Here is an 18,354-nt window from a genome sequence, read left to right on the forward strand (position 1 = left end):
CCAGTGATTGGGACGACCTTCTGAATGGAACACCATAGCCACAGTTGGATCCTCCCCACCACTTTCTCCCACCCACCCCTATAAAGCAGCAATTCTGATCCTATCTGTTATCCAACCACTAACTCCTTCATTCCCCACTAAACCTACTTTTCCTTCTTTGATACAGCTTTGTGCCAAGATTTCCCCACACAAGCAACCTCCAACCTACCAATATTTGCCTACAGGAAGGAACTGAAAAAAAAATTAAAGGGGTATGCTCAGGAAACCTATTCTGATTTCTCTGACCTGAAAACATACATAGATTATGTCTCAGAACTAAAATCCAGGCCTGCGGATCTAATCCTGTTTTTTAAAATATTTCATTTATTAGGTATAGGCATTGCTATCAAGGACAGCATTTATTGTGCATCTTTAGCTAACCTAAAGAAGGTGGTGATACTTTCTTGAACTCCAGCCGTTTGTGTGGTGAAGGTGTCCTTGTTGCGGTGCTAGATCAGGAGTTCCAGTACATAGATCCAGTGACAATGAATGAAGAGTTTGGGATGGTATGTAGCTTGGAGGGGAACTTGGGATGAAGGATGTTCCAATGCAATTTTTTCCTGTGCCATTTTTGGTAGTGTATTGGTTTGAATATTTCATGAAAATTCTGCCAGTAAGTTGTCATCAAGTCCAGTGAAGTGTAGTTCCTGTGCTACTGGAGCAGCAGGGATATAAAAAGTGCGAATAATTGCACTCAAATTTACATTTGGGCCTATAGCCAAAGAATTTCAGTGTTCTTTAAAGTAGATCAGCAGGTGGGGTGGGAGCTTAATCCAAGATAAAATAATCAAATGTTGGGTCTGGACAGGGTGGATTTGATGATCAGTAAGACTTTTACTTCTTCAGGTTTAATAGAAGATAAAAAGCTCAGATCATAATTATAAAATCAGACGATGAAGGTGAATTTTCTGAAATCTTGGTGAACATCAAGAAGTTCCTTCTGCTGATATATAGTGTTCCCTTGGATGATTAAACAAGTCCAAAGCACCCTTTGTGTATATGTACTGTTAGGAAGAAATGGGCTTGATATGCTAAATGGATTTTCATCTGTCCATCCTTTCTTGTGTTCATTGAATCCCTACAGTGTGGAAACAAGCCACATGGCCCAACATGTCTACACCAACTCACCAAAGAGCATCCCACCCAGACTAACCTCCCCACCCCATCCTTGTAACTTTGCATTTCCCATGGCTAATCCACCTAATCTACACATCCCTGATAACTATGGGCAATTTAGCACGGCCAATCCACTTATCCTGTGCATTTTTGGACTGTGGGTGGAAGCCAAGTGTTTGGAGAAAACCCGGGCAGACAGACGGAAAGAAAGCAATCTCCACACAGACAGATGCTAGAATCGAAGCCAGGTTTCTGACTCTGTGAGGCAGCAGTGCTAACCACTAAGCAACCATGGTATCCCTTAGCTCTATTCTGTAAACATTATTACTAATGTAGGCCAAAAGACATCATTACAACACTGTTTAATGAAATTAAGTCTACGATATTGATCCACCACTTTTTGGAAACTAGATTGATTAACTATGTTGAAGATAATTGGAAGAGAGTTTCAGTGAGAACTTAAAACAGCAAATGATCGAACTAAACCTGTATTATTTCCTATTGCAGAGGAAGTACCCAGTAGTGAACTTAAAGCGGGCACTTCATGTAAACACGCTGGCTGTAAGAAGGTATGTTAAAATGTAAAATTCATTTTTCTCCCCTTTGATGAAGTCTTATTCCTTATTCTACTATCCCCGACTGAGAGTACAGATAAGTAATCTGCTCACCAGGTCTTTATCATCCACTTCTGAGGTGCTGGCCCAGCGAATAGCCCAGGAGGCAACTATTATTCCAATAGTTATTTTTATTGTAGTGAAACACTTGGAATTTTGCTTGGATATGTATCTACGATCTATTCATTCATAGCCATTACCTCTTATCACCTTCTTGGGCAGATAGCATAGATGCTATGGGAATAGTAGCACAGTGGTTTTATTGTAAAATCCCTGCAGTGTGGAAGCAGGCCATTTGGCCCATCGCATCCACACCAACCCTCTGAACAGCATCCCACTCAGACCCACTCCCCTACTGTATAACTCTGCATTTCCAATGGCTAATCCACCTCATCTATACATCCTTGGACACTATGGGGCAATTTCTCATGTCAAACCATCTAACCCGCACATCTTTGGATTGTGGAAGGAAACCAGAGCACCCGAGGAAACCCACAGAGATACGGGGAGAATGTGCAAACTCCACACAGTCACCTGAGGGTGTGATCGAACCTAGGTCCCTGGTGCTGTGAGGCAGCAGTGCTAACCACTGAGCCATTGTGCCATCCAAATGTATTATGAAATGAATGATACAGAGGCCTAGACAAGTTCTGCAGAGAAATTAGTTCAAATCTCACTCCAGCTTCTGCAATGATGTAGCTTCAGTTAAGTACTGTTTATTTTTAAAATAAACAGTATCACAAGTAGTGAATAGGTAGTTACTGGTTTGTTATAAAATCCCATCTGGTTCATTCTTATCTTTGCAGGAAGGAAAATCTGGTCCAGCCTGTACGTGACTGGACACCCACAGTGAGGTGGTTAGCTCGTCACTGCTGTCTAGAATGATCTAACAAACCAGTCAGTTGTATTCAAGAACTTGTCAGGGGAAGTTAGGAAAGGACAATAATTACTGGTCTTGTCAGAAATGCCCACATCCCATGAATAAGTAAAAATAACATTTAATGTATTAACACATTGCAGGAGTATTCTCAAACCACGTTTGACATCGAAACATAAAAAGGGGTCGTAAAACAGGTTACTAAAGAGAGTTTTGAAGGAAGAGAGGAGGAGGTGGTTGATACCAAGAAATTGAAGGATGGAATTCCAGAGCTTAGAGCCCAATTGTCATGGGTCATTGAAATACTAACCCAAGGGAAGATGCAGCGCTAGTCATATATCCTTTACTTCATCATGTTTTCTCTGTGTTACTTACATTTCATTTTTCTCTGACAGACATTTCAAGGTCCAGATAGTGATCTGGAGACATGTAACTTTCATCCTGGAATTCCCATCTTCCATGAAGGGTGAGTTTATGTTGTTGTAATAATCATCATCATCATCATCATCATCATCATCATCATCATCATCAACTCCTCTACTTAATTAAGCCAATGAAGTTTATATTTCTATAGAATAATGAGTCTTTCAGTATCTTGCCTTAATGACTGTTCATGATGTGCAAGACAATATATGCCATTAGATTAGTTGACTACAGTGGGCTAACAGCAGGACTAATTATTATTTTCTCCTCCAAGACTCTCACATTCATTTAGCAGCAGAAATCAATGGATAACAGTTAGACAAGAGAACCTTTGCTGATTTTCACTTCCTTAGTCCCAGGACATGCAGTCAGGTGTGGCACTGTCTTGCCCATCTCAGCTGTGAGTGACTAACTCAGTCCAGGCTGTGGTTGGGGCTTGGACTCATCCTGATCTGTGTGGAATGCTACTGTGTGGTTAATTACCTCCTTAGCCATAGGGGGTTTCCTTTCCGTCAACTCTTTTCAATCCTATTTTAATTTGTAAATGTCTTGTAGGAATGTCAGTGTCTGGGAGAAACAATATTTCAAAACATAGTTTTGAAAATTTCAAGAACAAAGCACAGGATAAAATGCAAGGGAAAGGATAACTTCAGTATTTCCAGTATTCTCATGCACTTGAAAGTAGTGCAAATTGGGGAATTAGGACTCTTGAGGGTGAGGTCTAATATTAGGGAAATTATATTACCACATTTACCCATAAGTCTCACTGCTTAAAATAGCCACAACAGGTAGCAGCCCACTGGCAGAACATGATGAGGGGACAACGTTGCCATGGTATAGGAGAGGTAATGTCACCATAGTCTTACCACACTGTCTGGCTTCTGTCTCATTACAGAGAGACAACAGATGGTAGTTTAACCTGAGCATCACCACACCTTAGCTAAGAGGTGAGTTTGAAAAGGGGAGTCGTTTGTGGTAACTTCAGCTGGGTCAGTTAGCTTGGTTGGCTGGACAGCTTGTTTGTGATACAGAGTAATGGATGATATGGGATGCTTTTGATTGGAATGGAGAAAAGAAAAGTTGTTCCCAGAAGTGATGAGCTTAGAAGTAAGATGGGCAATTATTTGCCAGGGCAGTGACAAACACAAAGTCTCCTTGCCTCTACCAGAATTAAATTCTAAGCAGGAAGCATACAGACCACTTAAGGGCATCAGCCCCCGACTTCTAGGATTAACCCAGATGCAGATGGGCCAGTCAATATAGCGTTCTTGATTGCTATTACTTTACAGGCGACCTGTCACTTTGGGATGGAAGCGTTCCCTTGAGGGACTGGACTTCAGATAGGGGATGTGTCTGCCATAAATCAGTCCTCTGCCCCTGTGACCCTCCCCCCAAACTCAAGAATGCTCTTCTCCCCCCCTATTACAACTTTCACCTGGCTCCTCTGTCATCCTGGGACCTTGGGTCTGATCATCTGCTAGCAGCACAACCTTCTACTTGGTTCTGTTGAGCACAGCAGTGTCTGATTTCTGTTTGCCTGGCAGTTCTTACTAGACAGGCTTTCCAGCCCTGTGGTCTTGATTCCCTGGGCAGACCTACCAATGAACTTGCTACTGCCTGATCAGTCTGTGATTGGGGTGACCCTTCCCTGGAAGTGACAGCACAGATCACTCACTGACTCCAGCCAGCAAATGAGACCTCTGGTGCCTCATGTAATTTCCCTCCAGTTGAATGAAGTGAATTATTAATGCTGGGATGATTATTGCAGGAAAAGTGAGAGCCAACACCATTCATGACTGCTCAGATACTGAAGCAGAGCATTGGCAGCATGGTGTGTGGACAGTGTTCAAGCCTGGGCTGATAAATGGTAAGTAACACTTGTGCCACAAAATTGCCAAATAATGACCATTTCCAAAAAAATCAGTTTAGCCATCTATCTGACATTCAACAATGTTATTACCACTTTGAATCCCCAGTATTAACATTGTGACTGGGTGAACCATTCTAATACAGAGGTGACAAGGGTGGCTGGCAGCAGGGAATTCTGTAATGAATACCTACCCCTGACTCTCCAAAGTTTGTCCAGAACCTGTAAGGCACAGTTCGGCAGTGGGACAGAGTACTGTCCAATTGTTTGGTAAACATAGAATAGTACAGCACAGGAACAGGCCCTTTGGCCCATCATGTCTGTGCCAACCATGATACCTTTCTAAACTAATTCTATCTGCCTGCTTATGGCTTTATCTTTTTGTCCCCTGTCTCTTCATTAGTCTATCTAAATGCCTCTAAACATTGTTAATGTATCTGCTTTTCCAACATCCCCTGGCAGTAAATTCTAGGCACTTACCATCATTGTAAAGTCCTCTGTATAAAAAGCATTCCTCGCACATTTCCTTCAAGCTCGCCTCCCCTCCCCTCACCTTAAACCTATGCAACTTAATATTTGACATTTACATTCTGACAAAATGACTCAAAATATCCACCCTGTCCATTCTTCTCATAATTTTATATACTTCTATCAGGTTGACCCTCAGCCTCTGACATGCCAGCAAAGACATGCAGGTTTGTCCAACTTCTCATGATAGTTGGCACATTCCTGGTAAACCTCTTTTGCACGCCCTGTAAAGCCTCCACATCCTTCCTTAGTGTGGTGACCAGAACTACACACAATACTCCTAATATGGCCTAACTAAAGTTTTATACTTCATGACTTGCCAACGTTTATAGTCAATGCCTGACTGATAAAGGCAAGCATGCCATATATTTTATTTACCACCTTATTCACTTGTGTCACCATTTTCAGGGAACTATGGACTTGCAACCTAAGATCTCTCTGAACATTAAATGCTTCGAAGAGTCCTACCATTTACTGTATTTTTCCTCTTGATTTGACCTTCCAAAACACATGACCTCATACTTGTGCACATTAAACTCCATCTGTCATTTCTCTGCTCAACTTTCTAATTGATCTATATCCTGCTGTATCTTTTGACAACCTTCCTCACTATCCACAACTCCATTAACTTTTATGTCATCTACAAGCTTACTAATCTGACCATTGATATTTTTACACACACACACATTTTAAACAAGAGGTCCCAGCACTGATCCTGGCAGAACACCACTGGTCACAGAGCTCCAGTCAGAAAAATCACTCCTCCACAACTTCCCCCTGTCTTCTATAAACAAGCCAATTTATCAAGTTACCATAGATTCCATGTTATTTAGCTTCTGGACCAGCGTCCCATGAGGGTCCTTGTCAAATGCTTTAGTAGAATCCATGTAGACAACCTCCATTACCCTACCTTCATCACTTCGTCAAAATGCTCCATCAAATTTGAGAGACAAGATCTGTCCCACACAAAGCTATGCTGACTATCCCTAATAAGTGCATTTGGAAAAGAATGGAAGTAATCCTGCCTCTAAGAATCTTCTCCAATAATTTTCCTATCACTGATATAAAGCTCGCCAGCCTACAATTTCCTGGATTATCCCTGTTGCCTTTCTTAAATAAAGGAATAACAGTGGCTATTCTCCAGTCTCCTGGGACCTCGCCTGTGGCTAAAGTCATACAAAGATCTCTTTCAAGTCCCCAGCAATCCCCTCCCTTGATTCATTTAGGATGCTGGTATAGATCCAATCAGGCCCTAGAGATTTATCTACATTATTGTTTGAAAGACACCCAAAGCTGCCTCCTCTTAAATATCAACGCACCCCTGTCTAATCCTCACCCACATTCTTCTCCTTGGTGAATACTGATGCAAATTACTCACCAATTTCCTCTGGCTCCTCACATAAATTCCCTCCTTTGTCCTTGAATGGACCTGCTCTTTTGCACCCAATATGTGCATAAAATGTTTTGGGATTCTCTTTAATCCTGTTTGCTAATGATATTTCATGGTCCCTTTTGGCCTTCTTAACTCCTTGTTTATATTCTTTCCTGCTCCCTTTATATTTCTCAAGGGTCTTGTCTGATTTCAGTTTTGTAAACCTTACATATGCTTCCTTTTTCTTTTTGACTAAGCTTTCAATATCTCTTATCACACAAGGTTCCCAAATCTTGCCATTCTTATCTTTCATACTCATTGGAACATACTAGTCCTGAACTCTGATAACTGGCCTTCAAAACACTCCTACATGTTAGATGTGGATTTACGTAAATAGCCACTCCCAACTAATTTCTCCAGTTCCTGCCTAATACTGTCGTAATTGACCTTCCCACAATTTAGTATTTTCACCTGAGGACCAACCTTATCCATAACTACCTTAAAACTTATGGAATTATGATCACTGTTCCCAAAATGCGCCCATGACTGAGGGACACCCTGACTGAAGGCTGTCTCTCTTTGACTTGACTGAGAACAATATCCCTTAGACTTTGAGACATGTCATTTGGTTGAAACACATGCCGTGTGTATACTGCTGGCACATGGTGCTAGTATGATATTGATATCACATTGACATAGGGACTATGTCCACATCCTTGACTGATCATTGCTGACAACTGTGTCAGGCTACTTAGTTTCTGTTCAAGATAGAAGTACTGTGAATTTTTAGCTGTGACTGAGTGGTTTAAGTAGAAAAAGGCAAGACAAGGCAGAGATGCTGTTCGCATTCAATGAGGTGCAAAGTGGGTGATTGCTAAGAGAGCAAGTGAGGATCTCTGAAATGCACCATGGTCTAGACTATAAAAGTGCTTGTCCCAGTGTGCTGGCAGCAGCATTAGTTTGATAAGTGTCAATGCACTCCAAAGTACAGAATTGAAGTGCTGAGCTATATTATGAATAGATGGGAGATATATCATGATGGTGCCGTGAAGCTGATATGGGTCCAATCCCAATCTCTACGGATGGAGGCTGAGGGCAGCCATTACCCATGGATCATGACCTGAGATGTTGGTGACTGCTGTCCAAGATGGAGACCTGGCAGTGCTAGTGGTAAGCTGGAGCCACCAGGTCCAACTCTGATTTTCATGTTAAGACTCGTTTCTGAAGAGTAGATGATAGATTGTGACTGTTACATGGGACGACACCAGTAGCATTGACATCGGCTGTAGAGAAGTCAGTTTGGAGAATCTTGGTTTTGAAATTCCTTTGTTCTAGGTCCTTTTCACGGTCGCAGTCTGCCAACATTCAGAGTGAGAGAGTCACTTTTACATTTCTTTGCCTGGAGTGTAGGGATGTTTAATGGCTGTTCTCAGGCTGTGGCCTTGAAAACGCATTAGTACATAGGCTCCAACACACACAGAGCGGAGATTCCATTTGGTCTTTAACACTGTTTACTGTATATTCCTGGAAGGGTAAAACACACACCTATCTGCAGGATATGCTACGAGTGAGGTGGGTTGGCAGCATTTCATTATCCCTTCATTTTATCTCTCCGTTTGAAGATTCCCTGACTCTACATGTGTGGAATTCCATCAGTCCACACAGACCTCTGCCAGACAGTTATTGAATTTACATCCTCAGTCATCTTTGGCTGTACCAGTCATTTTTTTAAAATAAAAAGTACTTAAGTATGAATTGACCTTTTAATTCCTAAGTACTTTGCGGTTCTGATCCATCATCAAGACATAAGATGTAATGTCAGAGAGAGATATTGGAACTCAGCATGACAGTAAGGAATATATTTGCTGAATGTTTTTTCTTAGCAGACTGAATGGTCAGATGTACTACACAAGAGGAGTGGGCTTGTTATACCAAATACAATAGCATTTCTATGTTTTATTTTCTAATAGCATGAAATATTGGAGTTGCTGTAAGATAAAGACCACAGAGTTTGAAGACTTTATTGAACAGCCTGGCTGCAGCAAGGGCAAGCATCTTTGGACCAAGAAAGAAGCAGTAAGTCCCATGTGGAATCCTGTCGTTGTGATACAATCAGCAATTACAATGGTCCTGTTTTGGCATAACTTTGAGCTTATAGTTTAAATCCACTCTAGCAACTACAAAGGTTTTGGAGAATTTTGACTTATTTTTTCACATGCCATCTTGAGATAAAATATTTTCAGAGATATAAAGTAAACCAAGAGAACAAGGATGGAAAGATGATTGTCGGTAGTAAAAGAAAGGTAAAGAGATTCGAATCAGACAAAGCTGGGCCAATCTGAGTCAAGATAATAGTTTCTCTTGACATGTTATCTTGGAGCTATGATAGGGGGCAGACAAACAAGGAGCAGGAGTTGGCCATTCAGCACCTCAAATCTGCTCTGCCATTCAGTAAGATCATGACTAATCTGAATGTGCATTTCTATCCATCCCTGATAACATTTTCACTTCTGGAAGAGTGAAGAAACTATCCACAACTGCTGTGAAAATATTCAAGGACACTGCCTTTTCCTGAAGAATTCCAAAACGATGCAAACCTCAGAAAATATTTAGTTTTCTCTCCATTTTAAATGGGCAGCTCCTGATTTTTAAAACAGTGACCCTACGTTCTAGGTTTTCCCAAGTGTGGAACATCCTTTTCACATCTACCTTGTCAAGAATCCACAAGATCTTTTACTTCAATCAAGTCACCTCTTACTGTCTAAACTCACAGATACAAGTAACTTCCTTCCTGTCGCATGGCTGCTGTGAGGTTCTGTCAATCTCAGACCTCTAAGATCCGTGTATTGGGAAAAAGTATTACAGGGAATGTTGGATACAAACTGAGCCTGTTTAACCTTTCCAGATAAGAAGCTACACATGACTGCCATCCTAGGGTCTAGCTTAGTAAGCGATCTCTGAATTGCTTTCTAAATGTTTACATTCGTTCCGTAAATCAGGCGACCAAAGCTTTATGCAGTACAAGACAATGTCCTTTTTAACTTGAGTGTAAGCATATTTCTGGTAGCTTTCCTAATAGTGAAATGTAGAGAAGCCGAGTTGCAGCTATTTTCACTGAGGAAGATACCTGAAATCTTCCAGAACTAGTGATCTAGATGGCTTGGGAGAATGAGGAATTGAAGGAAATTGGTATTACTTTCCTTTTAAAAAAAAAAGCTGTAAGGTGATAAATCTGCAGGACATTATGGTTGGTCTACCTTCAGGGTGATGAAGGAGCTGGCTAGAGAGAGAGTTGTTGTGTTGGTGATTACCTTACAAAATTCTGTTGATTCTAGAATGATCCCTATGGAATCAATCATTCTTTCAGTAAGAACAGAGAAAGGATGGTGAGGGGTGGGGGGAAGGTGTGGCATTGTTGGTCAAGGACAGTATTACAGTTGCAGAAAGGATGTTTGGGGACTCGTCTACTGAGGTACTGTGGGCTGAGGTTTGAAACAGAAAAGGAGATGTCACCTGTTGGGAGTTTTCTATAGGCCTCCGAATAGTTCCAGAGATGTAGAGGATAGGATAGCAAAGATGATCCTTGATAGGAACGAGTATGACAAGATAGTGTTATGGGGGACTTTAGCTTTCCAAATATTGACTGGGAATACTATAGTTCAAGTATGTTAGATGGGTCAGTTTTTGTCCAATGTGTGCAGGAGACACAGTACGTACACAGGCCAACAAGGAGTGAGGCCACATTGGTACTGGGTAATGAACCTGGCCAGATGTTAGATTTGGAGGTAGGTGAGCACTTTGGTGATGGTGAGCACTTTGGTGATAGTGACCACAATTCGGTTATGCTAACTTTAGTGATGGAAAAGGGTAGGTGTATACCGCAGGGCAAGAGTTACAGATGGGGGAAAAAGCAATTATGGTGTGATGAGAGAAGATTTAGGATGCATTGGATGGAGAAGTAAACTACAGGTGCTGGGCACAATTGAAATGTGGAGCTTATTCAAGGAACAGCTGCTGCAGATCCTTGAGAGGTATGTACCTGTCAGGCAGGGAGGAAGTTGTTGAGCATGGGAGCCATGGTTTACTAAGGAAGTTGAATCTCTTGTCAAGGGGAAGACGAAGGCTTATGTTAGGATAAGATGTGATAGCTCAGTTAGACCACTTGAGAGTTACAAGTTAGCAATTCTGAAAAACAATAATAGATAAGTCCTCTGGGCTGAATGGGATTTATCCTAGGATTCTCTGGGAAGCCATGGAGGAGATTGCCAAGCCTTTGGCTTTGATCTTTGTCATCATTGTCTACAGGAATAGTGCCAGAAGACTGGAGGGTAGTAAATGTTTTCCCCTTGTTCAAGAAGGGGAGTAGAGACAACCCTGGTAATTATAGACTGGTGAGCCTTGCTTCAGTGGTGAGTAAAGTGTTGTTAAAGGTTATCAGAGGATTTATAATCATAGAGAAAGGAATAAGTTGATTAGGGGTAGTCAACAGTTTTGTGAAGGGTAGGTTGTGCCTCACAAACCTTAGAGTTATTTGAGAAGGTGACCAAACAGGTAGATGAGGGTAAAGCAGTTGATATGGTGTATATGAATTTCAGTGGTGTTTGATAAGGCTATTGCACAAAATATAGAGGCATGGGATGGAGGATGACTTACCGGCTTGGATCAGAAATTGGCTAGCTGAAATAAGATGGAGGGTGGTAGTCGATGGGAAATATTCATCTTTGAGTTCAGTTACTAGTAGTGTACCACAAGGATTTGTTTTGGCTCCACTGTTGTTTGTCATTTATATAAATGACCTGGATCAGGGCAGAAAAGTATAGTTTAGTAAATTTGCAGATGACACTAAGGTTAGTAGAGTTGTGGATAGTGCTGAAGGATGTTGCAGATTACAGAGAGACATAGGTAAGCTGCAGAACTGGGCTGAGAATTGACAAATGGAGTTTGGAAAAGTGTGAGGTGATTCACTTTGGAAGGAGCAACAGGAACGCTGAGTACTGGGCTAATGGTCAGATTCTTGGTAGTGTAGATGAGCAGAGAGAACTGTGTCCATGTACCTAGATCCCTGAAAGTTGCCACCCAGATTGATAGGGTTGGTTAAGAAGGCATATGATGTGTTAGCTTTTATTAGTGGAGGGATTGAGTTTTGGAACCATGAAGTCATGTTGCAGCTGTACAAACACTAGTGCTGCAGTATTAGGAGTATTGCGTACAGTTCTGGTCACCACATTAATCGGAAGGATGTGGAAGCTTTGGAAAGGGTTCAGAGGAGCTTTACTAGGATGTTGCCTGGTATGGAGGGAAGGTCTTAAGAGAAAAGGCTGAGGGACTTTAAGCTGTTTTTGTTTGAGAGGAGGTTGGGAGGTGACTTAATTGTGACATATAAGATCATCAGAAGGTTAGATAGGGTAGACAGTGAAAGCCTATTTCCTTGGATGGTGATGGCTAGCACAAGGGGACATAGTTTTAAACTGAGTGATAGATATAAGACAGATGTCAGAGGTAGTTTCATTACTCAGAGTAATAGGGGCGTGGGACATACTGCCTGTAGCAGTAGTAGACTTGCCAACTTTAAGGGCATTCAAATGGTCATTAGATAGACATATGGACGAGAATGGAATAGAGTAGGTTAGATGGATTTCAGATTGGTTTCACAGATCGGCACAACATTGAGGGCCAAAGGGCCTGTTCTGAGCTATAATGTTCTATGCTTTTGTCATGACCCACTGGAAATCAAGCCCTACTATTCCCGGAGTCATGATGAATATTTAAAAAGTTTAATGAAGCTAACAAAACACCACTTTGCCTGAGCAGCAGTAAGAAAGAGACAAAAAGCAAAAAAAAAAGGTTTCTTCAATAAAAATAAAAAATTTATTGTAACATTCTTAACTTTCACAAGAGCAGTAAAATAACTAATTTTTGTAGCTTAAAACTTTATTTTTTTAAATTCTTGTACACACATAGAAATACAAAGAAAAATAAACGCAATTATTATGAGCGGAGGGAAAAAATAAAGGAATATAGTTCTATATCATAAGTCCAAACTCAGAAACTTAGATGATCATTTCCTTTAATGATGCCTCAATGTTATTTGTACAGCAATGATCAGTCTTTAGTTCACAGGTTTCTTGGTTAAACTCAGAGGTCTTTTACTCCAGTGTTCTTCCTTTTAGTAACTCCGAATGTGGTTTTTCTGTGCTCTTTTGACAGTGAGTTGGAGAAAGCAATTTTTCAGAGAGACAGAGAGATCAAGCTTGCTCTCTTCTGTTTTCATTTTCCCTTACAGGATCGGTGTTAAACTGCAGTTGATTCAATCAGAAGCTTGTTACTACACTGAGCTCTCCTGAAGCCACAACTGCTGCCAATTGAAAGATCATCAAAAGCCTGTCTCTTTGCAGAATTCCCCTGAATACACACAGATGGTATTATTGTGTCTGGATTTACTATCTCCAGAAGTAACAAGTCTTTATATTCTGCCCTTTTTAAAGCTGTGAAGAAAGTGAGGACTCAGATGCTGGATATCAGAGGAGAGTATGTGATGCTGGAAAAGCACAGCAGGTCAGGCTCAGTCAGACTAAAGATATCAGAATCTATGTTTCAGACATTTCTGATGAAGAGCTTATGCCTGAAACGAAAGTAGGAGATTTTCCTACTCCTCGGATGCTGCCTGACTTGCTGTGCTTTTCCAGCACCACACTCTTGACCTTTTAAAGCCGTGTCCATTTTTCTCATTCTCAAGTCATGGTCCAAAAGAATAAGAGGATGTTGTCTCTTACAAACCACTGAGATATTGTAACTATATTCACTGACGGAATTGTTTCTGGATCCCTTTGGTGGAGAATACATTGCGTATAAAGCTCCTGAAACTGTTCAATCTATTTGATTCCAGAAGAGAGATGAGCCATAAAAGTAGCATAGAAAGGATTTCCTAAAGATACTAAATCACACATGTTAGGTAGGATTTGATTCCCAGTTTGTGCTGGGAAATCTAAACCCAGCCAGGGTAGTGATGGGCAGTACAATCAACATCAGTTCCCCATGACAAGTGAAGATCAAAAACCAGACCAGATTCCTGCAGTTGTCTAACGTCCAGTGAGTCAGTGCCAAATATGTGTTTACCACTGAGCTTGTAGGAAACCACCTGAATTCATTCAACGGTGAGGCCTTGTATATTGGATTGGTCCATTGTATAGTTTATATCTACATTGTAGACTTCCCCAAACCCTTGTACTGAAGAGCAACATACATTGAGATGGCACAACATAGCATGTCAAGAGCATCCATTCAGTCCACCTTCTCCCAGTTTCTACTTGAGTTTGAAAACATTAAAACTGCTATTGTCATCTAATTTTTAAGATATAGGTGGAATTTTCTGACTTTGGTCTCAGACAGAGCAGTGCGACCACTCAGTGACTGGGAACCCATTTGACTATTTGGTGGGCTTTGTCAAAGAATGTGTTAACATAAACAAGAAAATACTAAAATAACTGTGCAGATGTTGGAAATCAGAAATAAAAACAGAAATTGCTGGAAAACCTCAGCAGGTATGGCTGTATTTGTGGAGAGAAAGCAAGACTAATGTTTCAGGACCAGTGACCCTTCAAATTGATTTTAGCTAAGGAAAGGTTGATATATATATTGAAGATGTGGTGGGGGAAGGGGAGGAGAAGAAAACAACAGGTAGAGCTAGAGCCCAAAAAGAAAGAAACAGTTGAGCAGACAAAGAATGGGTAAAGGTCATCTTGGAATAATTGGTAGCTGCTAATGGGGACCTTTAATAGGGGTGTGTGTGTGTGTGTGTGTGTGGGTGTGTGGGGTGTTTGTCGGAATAACCCATGTGTTGGCAAGGCCTGGTGTGTGTGGGTTGGAGTAAGGACATGAGAGAAAGTGCTCAGGCCCTAAAATTGTTGAAGTTGAGTCCAGAAGGCCACAGGGTTCCCTAGTGGAAAATGAGGTGGAATGATACCATGATCATGAACCAGTGTCACATATCTACATGTTTAACATCTACCATGCACTCAAATCTGCCCTCTCTTGCCTTAAAAGTTATACCCAAAATGTCACAAGCAAATTTACTGTGCAAAATGTATGTGATATTCAACTCATTATCCAATCTTAAATCATACAGACTAAAGATATTAGTCCCATATTGCCACATCTGTGAGCTGGTGACTTGGCTGTGCCTTCACGATTTTGACACAACCATTTACATGAATCAGAAACTGACTTGATCAGTTGGCATGCATTTTCTCATACTCCTACCGACTATATTTCTGTTTTAGGATAAAAAACTGGTTGGCTGTCGGCATGATTGGCATCAGACTGGCAGCGAGGTAGTCATCACAGTCTACGCAAAAACATCTAACCCAGAGCTCAGCTACATAGATGCTAACCGCACAATGGTAAGTGCAACATCACTTAAACCCCAGAATTTAAAAACCTTTAACAGTTGTGGATGGGAAAATCAAAGTACTTTGAACAATTTGAAATTTTCATTTATTTCTGAGAAACTTAAGGTGAAAGCATTTAAGACTAAAAGAGATATCATAAGAGGTTTTGACAAATGAGAGTGTTTCTTTCTGAACCTTGAGCTGAATTTTCCGATTTTTGGTAAGCTCCTTCTTTGGATAAGATTGATGGTGTTGGTCCACTGTGGCCAACGTTGACTTTTCTCATTAATGATACAACTAGCTGGTTCACTTGCTGCATCCTGGAATCCTGCAGCAGGTGAGGCAGTGGTGCTCGCTATTTTCAGGATAATACAACTTCCATGGCAACATATTGAAACCCAATTGTGCTTCATTTTATAAGCTTCAGGCCGAGAAGTGCTGCTGACACTGTGGTATTCCAGTGTTACCCTAAAAGGAAACGGCCCAAAAAGAAGTTATTTCCTTCCTTTGCGCGTCGGGACCTCAAGATCCTAGTGAATGGAGGTGATGGAGAGGACAGCAATCCTTTATCTGACTGACTGGCAAAGGAGGCCACAGCGGGTGGCATGGTGGCTCAATGGTTAGCGCTGCTGCCTCACAGTGCCAGGGACCCAGGTTCATTTCCTGTCTTGGGCGACTGTGGAGTTTACTCATTCTCCCCGTGTCTGCGGGGGTTTCCTCCAGGTGCTCCAGCAAAGATATGCTGGTCAGGTGAATTGGCCATGCTAAATTGCCCATAGTGATCGATGCATTAGTTAGGGGAATGGGTCTGGGTGAGTCATTCTTCAGAGGATTAGTGTGGCCTTGTTGGGCCGAAGGACCTATTTCCATTCTATAGGGAATCCAAGCACCAGACTTAGCTTGGACTGAGATAACAGCTAGGGTTACAAGAAACATACAGCAGTGCAGGAAGAAGGTTAACTATCTCTGTGCTTCACAAAGGTAAGTGCCTTCATCTTTTTTTTTGCTACCTTACACTCGGAGGACCAGCTACTGTAACTCTGCCATTGAAAGTGCTCATGGACTGCAACTCTCAGTATTGCATACAGCAAGTCCACTCAACAACTCACACCCATCCGGTCCTCCCAAACAACTAACCTTTCCTGCATTCTGTGCTTTCAACTCACGCTGGAGGTTCCTCACCTCCCTTGCTCCTGCACCATTCCTAATGGCTCTCCAGTCCACTTGCACCATTCTCAGTCTCTCTCTGGTCTTATTGCAGGAAAGCTGGTCTAACAACCAGGAATAGATAGGTGAAGATTGGCTCCTCATTCCACATGAAGAGGAATTGTTAGATGTGGCCAGAGCAGCACTTGAGCACTTGTGTAGATGTGGACATCTCCATGAGCTGAGTGAGTTTTACTGTACACTGCTCTCCCGTTACCACCTGAACAAGCTGGTGTCTTTCTAATAACTAATGCCTTCTCTGATCTTCTGCTATTGAGCTTATGCTCTCAGAGGTGTTCACCCTAGACCCTCAGCTCCACCTTTGAAGAGAAACCCTTAGAGGATGCAGGTGTCAGTGCATGCTCCATCAGCTGAGACACTTTTGGTCTTGATGAATTCTCTTTCTAAGTTAGACTCGGGAACACAGTCTGGTGAGTACAATGCTGATACACCCCTTCAGTTGGTCAAGGAACAAACAGCCCCTTTCACTGGCACTTGGCCATTAATGATATTGTCAAAATGCAGAGAGGTAAGCAATGACAGGTAGGTTTGTCGAAGACATTCTGACAGTCAGTATACTGGATCAAGGATGGAAGAGTCCACCAACACTACCAGTTCTATGCTGGTTCTGGCTCTGGCTGTCATCATTGACAGACTGGTTACTCTCATGGAGACCTAGGGCCAGGACAGTCAATGTCTGCAGACATATACTCTATCTTTCCAAAAATTGGTGCTCAGCATCACTGGTAAGGTGAGAAGGGACACGGGACCTCAGTCTCACTCCTGGTGCCCCTTCCTCTTAGGGAGATAGAATGGTGCTGGCAGGCACCCATAGGGAGGAGGAGTCAAACACAGAACCCCCAGAAATTCCTTCAGGACACTCCTGAGATGACCAGCTTCTGCACCACCTCCTGCCTGTGAAGCCAGTGTTTGTATAAGTTCAAGCCACGGAGCGTTGAGCCTGTATCTGGCCAAGGCATTTTAAGTAAACTTTGAAGATCGAATATCCCCAGGATGACCAGCCAAGTCTTCTGAGCCAAGAGATGAACAGGAGGTGCCCCAGGATTGCTTCCAACCTGCTGCTCATTGTGAGGGACTGCACAACACTGATTCCATATGCTTACAGAAGCCTGCAAAGCTACTTAACTTCAGTGCTGTTTTATATTAGTGCTCTGTCTCACTGACTGCTGCTTTCTCCTTAATGGGGAGGTGGACCTGTATGATCCAGATAGTTGAAAGTGAGATCAGCTGAAAATACCAAGAGTTTTGTCCAAGTGTTGAATCATGTTTCAAGGACCATATCTATCGTCTCCTAGCAGCCATCCCTGTATGGGCCACGGACCTTGGAAGGATGCAGATTTTTGTGAGTTCACTGATATTTAAGTGTCATAGCAGGGTATCTAGTGCTGACCTCCAAGATCTGGTATTGTTGCTCACAGCTAAATTGAAAGTGAATGGAGTGGAAGCTTATCGGTTGATAAAGTCTGCAGGTTGGTGATAGGATATTCTCAAAGCAGCATGGGTGCAGCTTTGACCTGCACTTAGGGGAGGGCAGAAATGTTGAAGAAACCCATTGCCCAGGCTGCTTGACTCTTCTCAGGATGGGGGCCGGGTTTAAACTGGTGTAATCTGAAAAAAGTAGCATTTGCAATATCCTGAATACATCTGTGGGTTGCGATTTGTGGAAGGGAGGGGAGGTACCTCTCAGATTTCCAATTGCTCCCTGAAACAAGCCACTGGTATAAACATTCAGGGTATCTATGATCCTGACAGCCACTGGATGAGATGGCCAACCAGTCCTTCTGAGTGTAAAATCATGCTATCGCAGATTGCACCATTTATCAATAAGAATTTGGAATATCCTTAACCTGCATCTACATCATGGACGGGAGAACTGGAGAAAATGACCACAAGGTCAGTATGTG

General features: G+C 42.0%; 1 protein-coding gene across 2 annotated transcripts in view; it reads left to right on the forward strand.

Annotated features, from left to right (window-relative positions):
• Positions 1-18,354, forward strand: part of LOC132820535 (cysteine and histidine-rich domain-containing protein 1-like) — a 63,189-nt gene that overhangs the window by 36,212 nt on the left and 8,623 nt on the right. For both annotated transcript variants that reach the window (XM_060832776.1, XM_060832777.1), the window contains 4 exons: positions 1,663-1,724; positions 3,042-3,112; positions 8,807-8,912; positions 15,116-15,235. In XM_060832776.1, coding sequence (XP_060688759.1) covers positions 1,663-1,724; positions 3,042-3,112; positions 8,807-8,912; positions 15,116-15,235 — 359 coding nt within the window. The remainder of the gene's footprint in view (positions 1-1,662; positions 1,725-3,041; positions 3,113-8,806; positions 8,913-15,115; positions 15,236-18,354) is intronic.

Source organism: Hemiscyllium ocellatum, chromosome 11, assembly GCF_020745735.1.
Source record: "Hemiscyllium ocellatum isolate sHemOce1 chromosome 11, sHemOce1.pat.X.cur, whole genome shotgun sequence".
Classification (NCBI taxonomy): Eukaryota; Metazoa; Chordata; class Chondrichthyes; order Orectolobiformes; family Hemiscylliidae; genus Hemiscyllium; species Hemiscyllium ocellatum.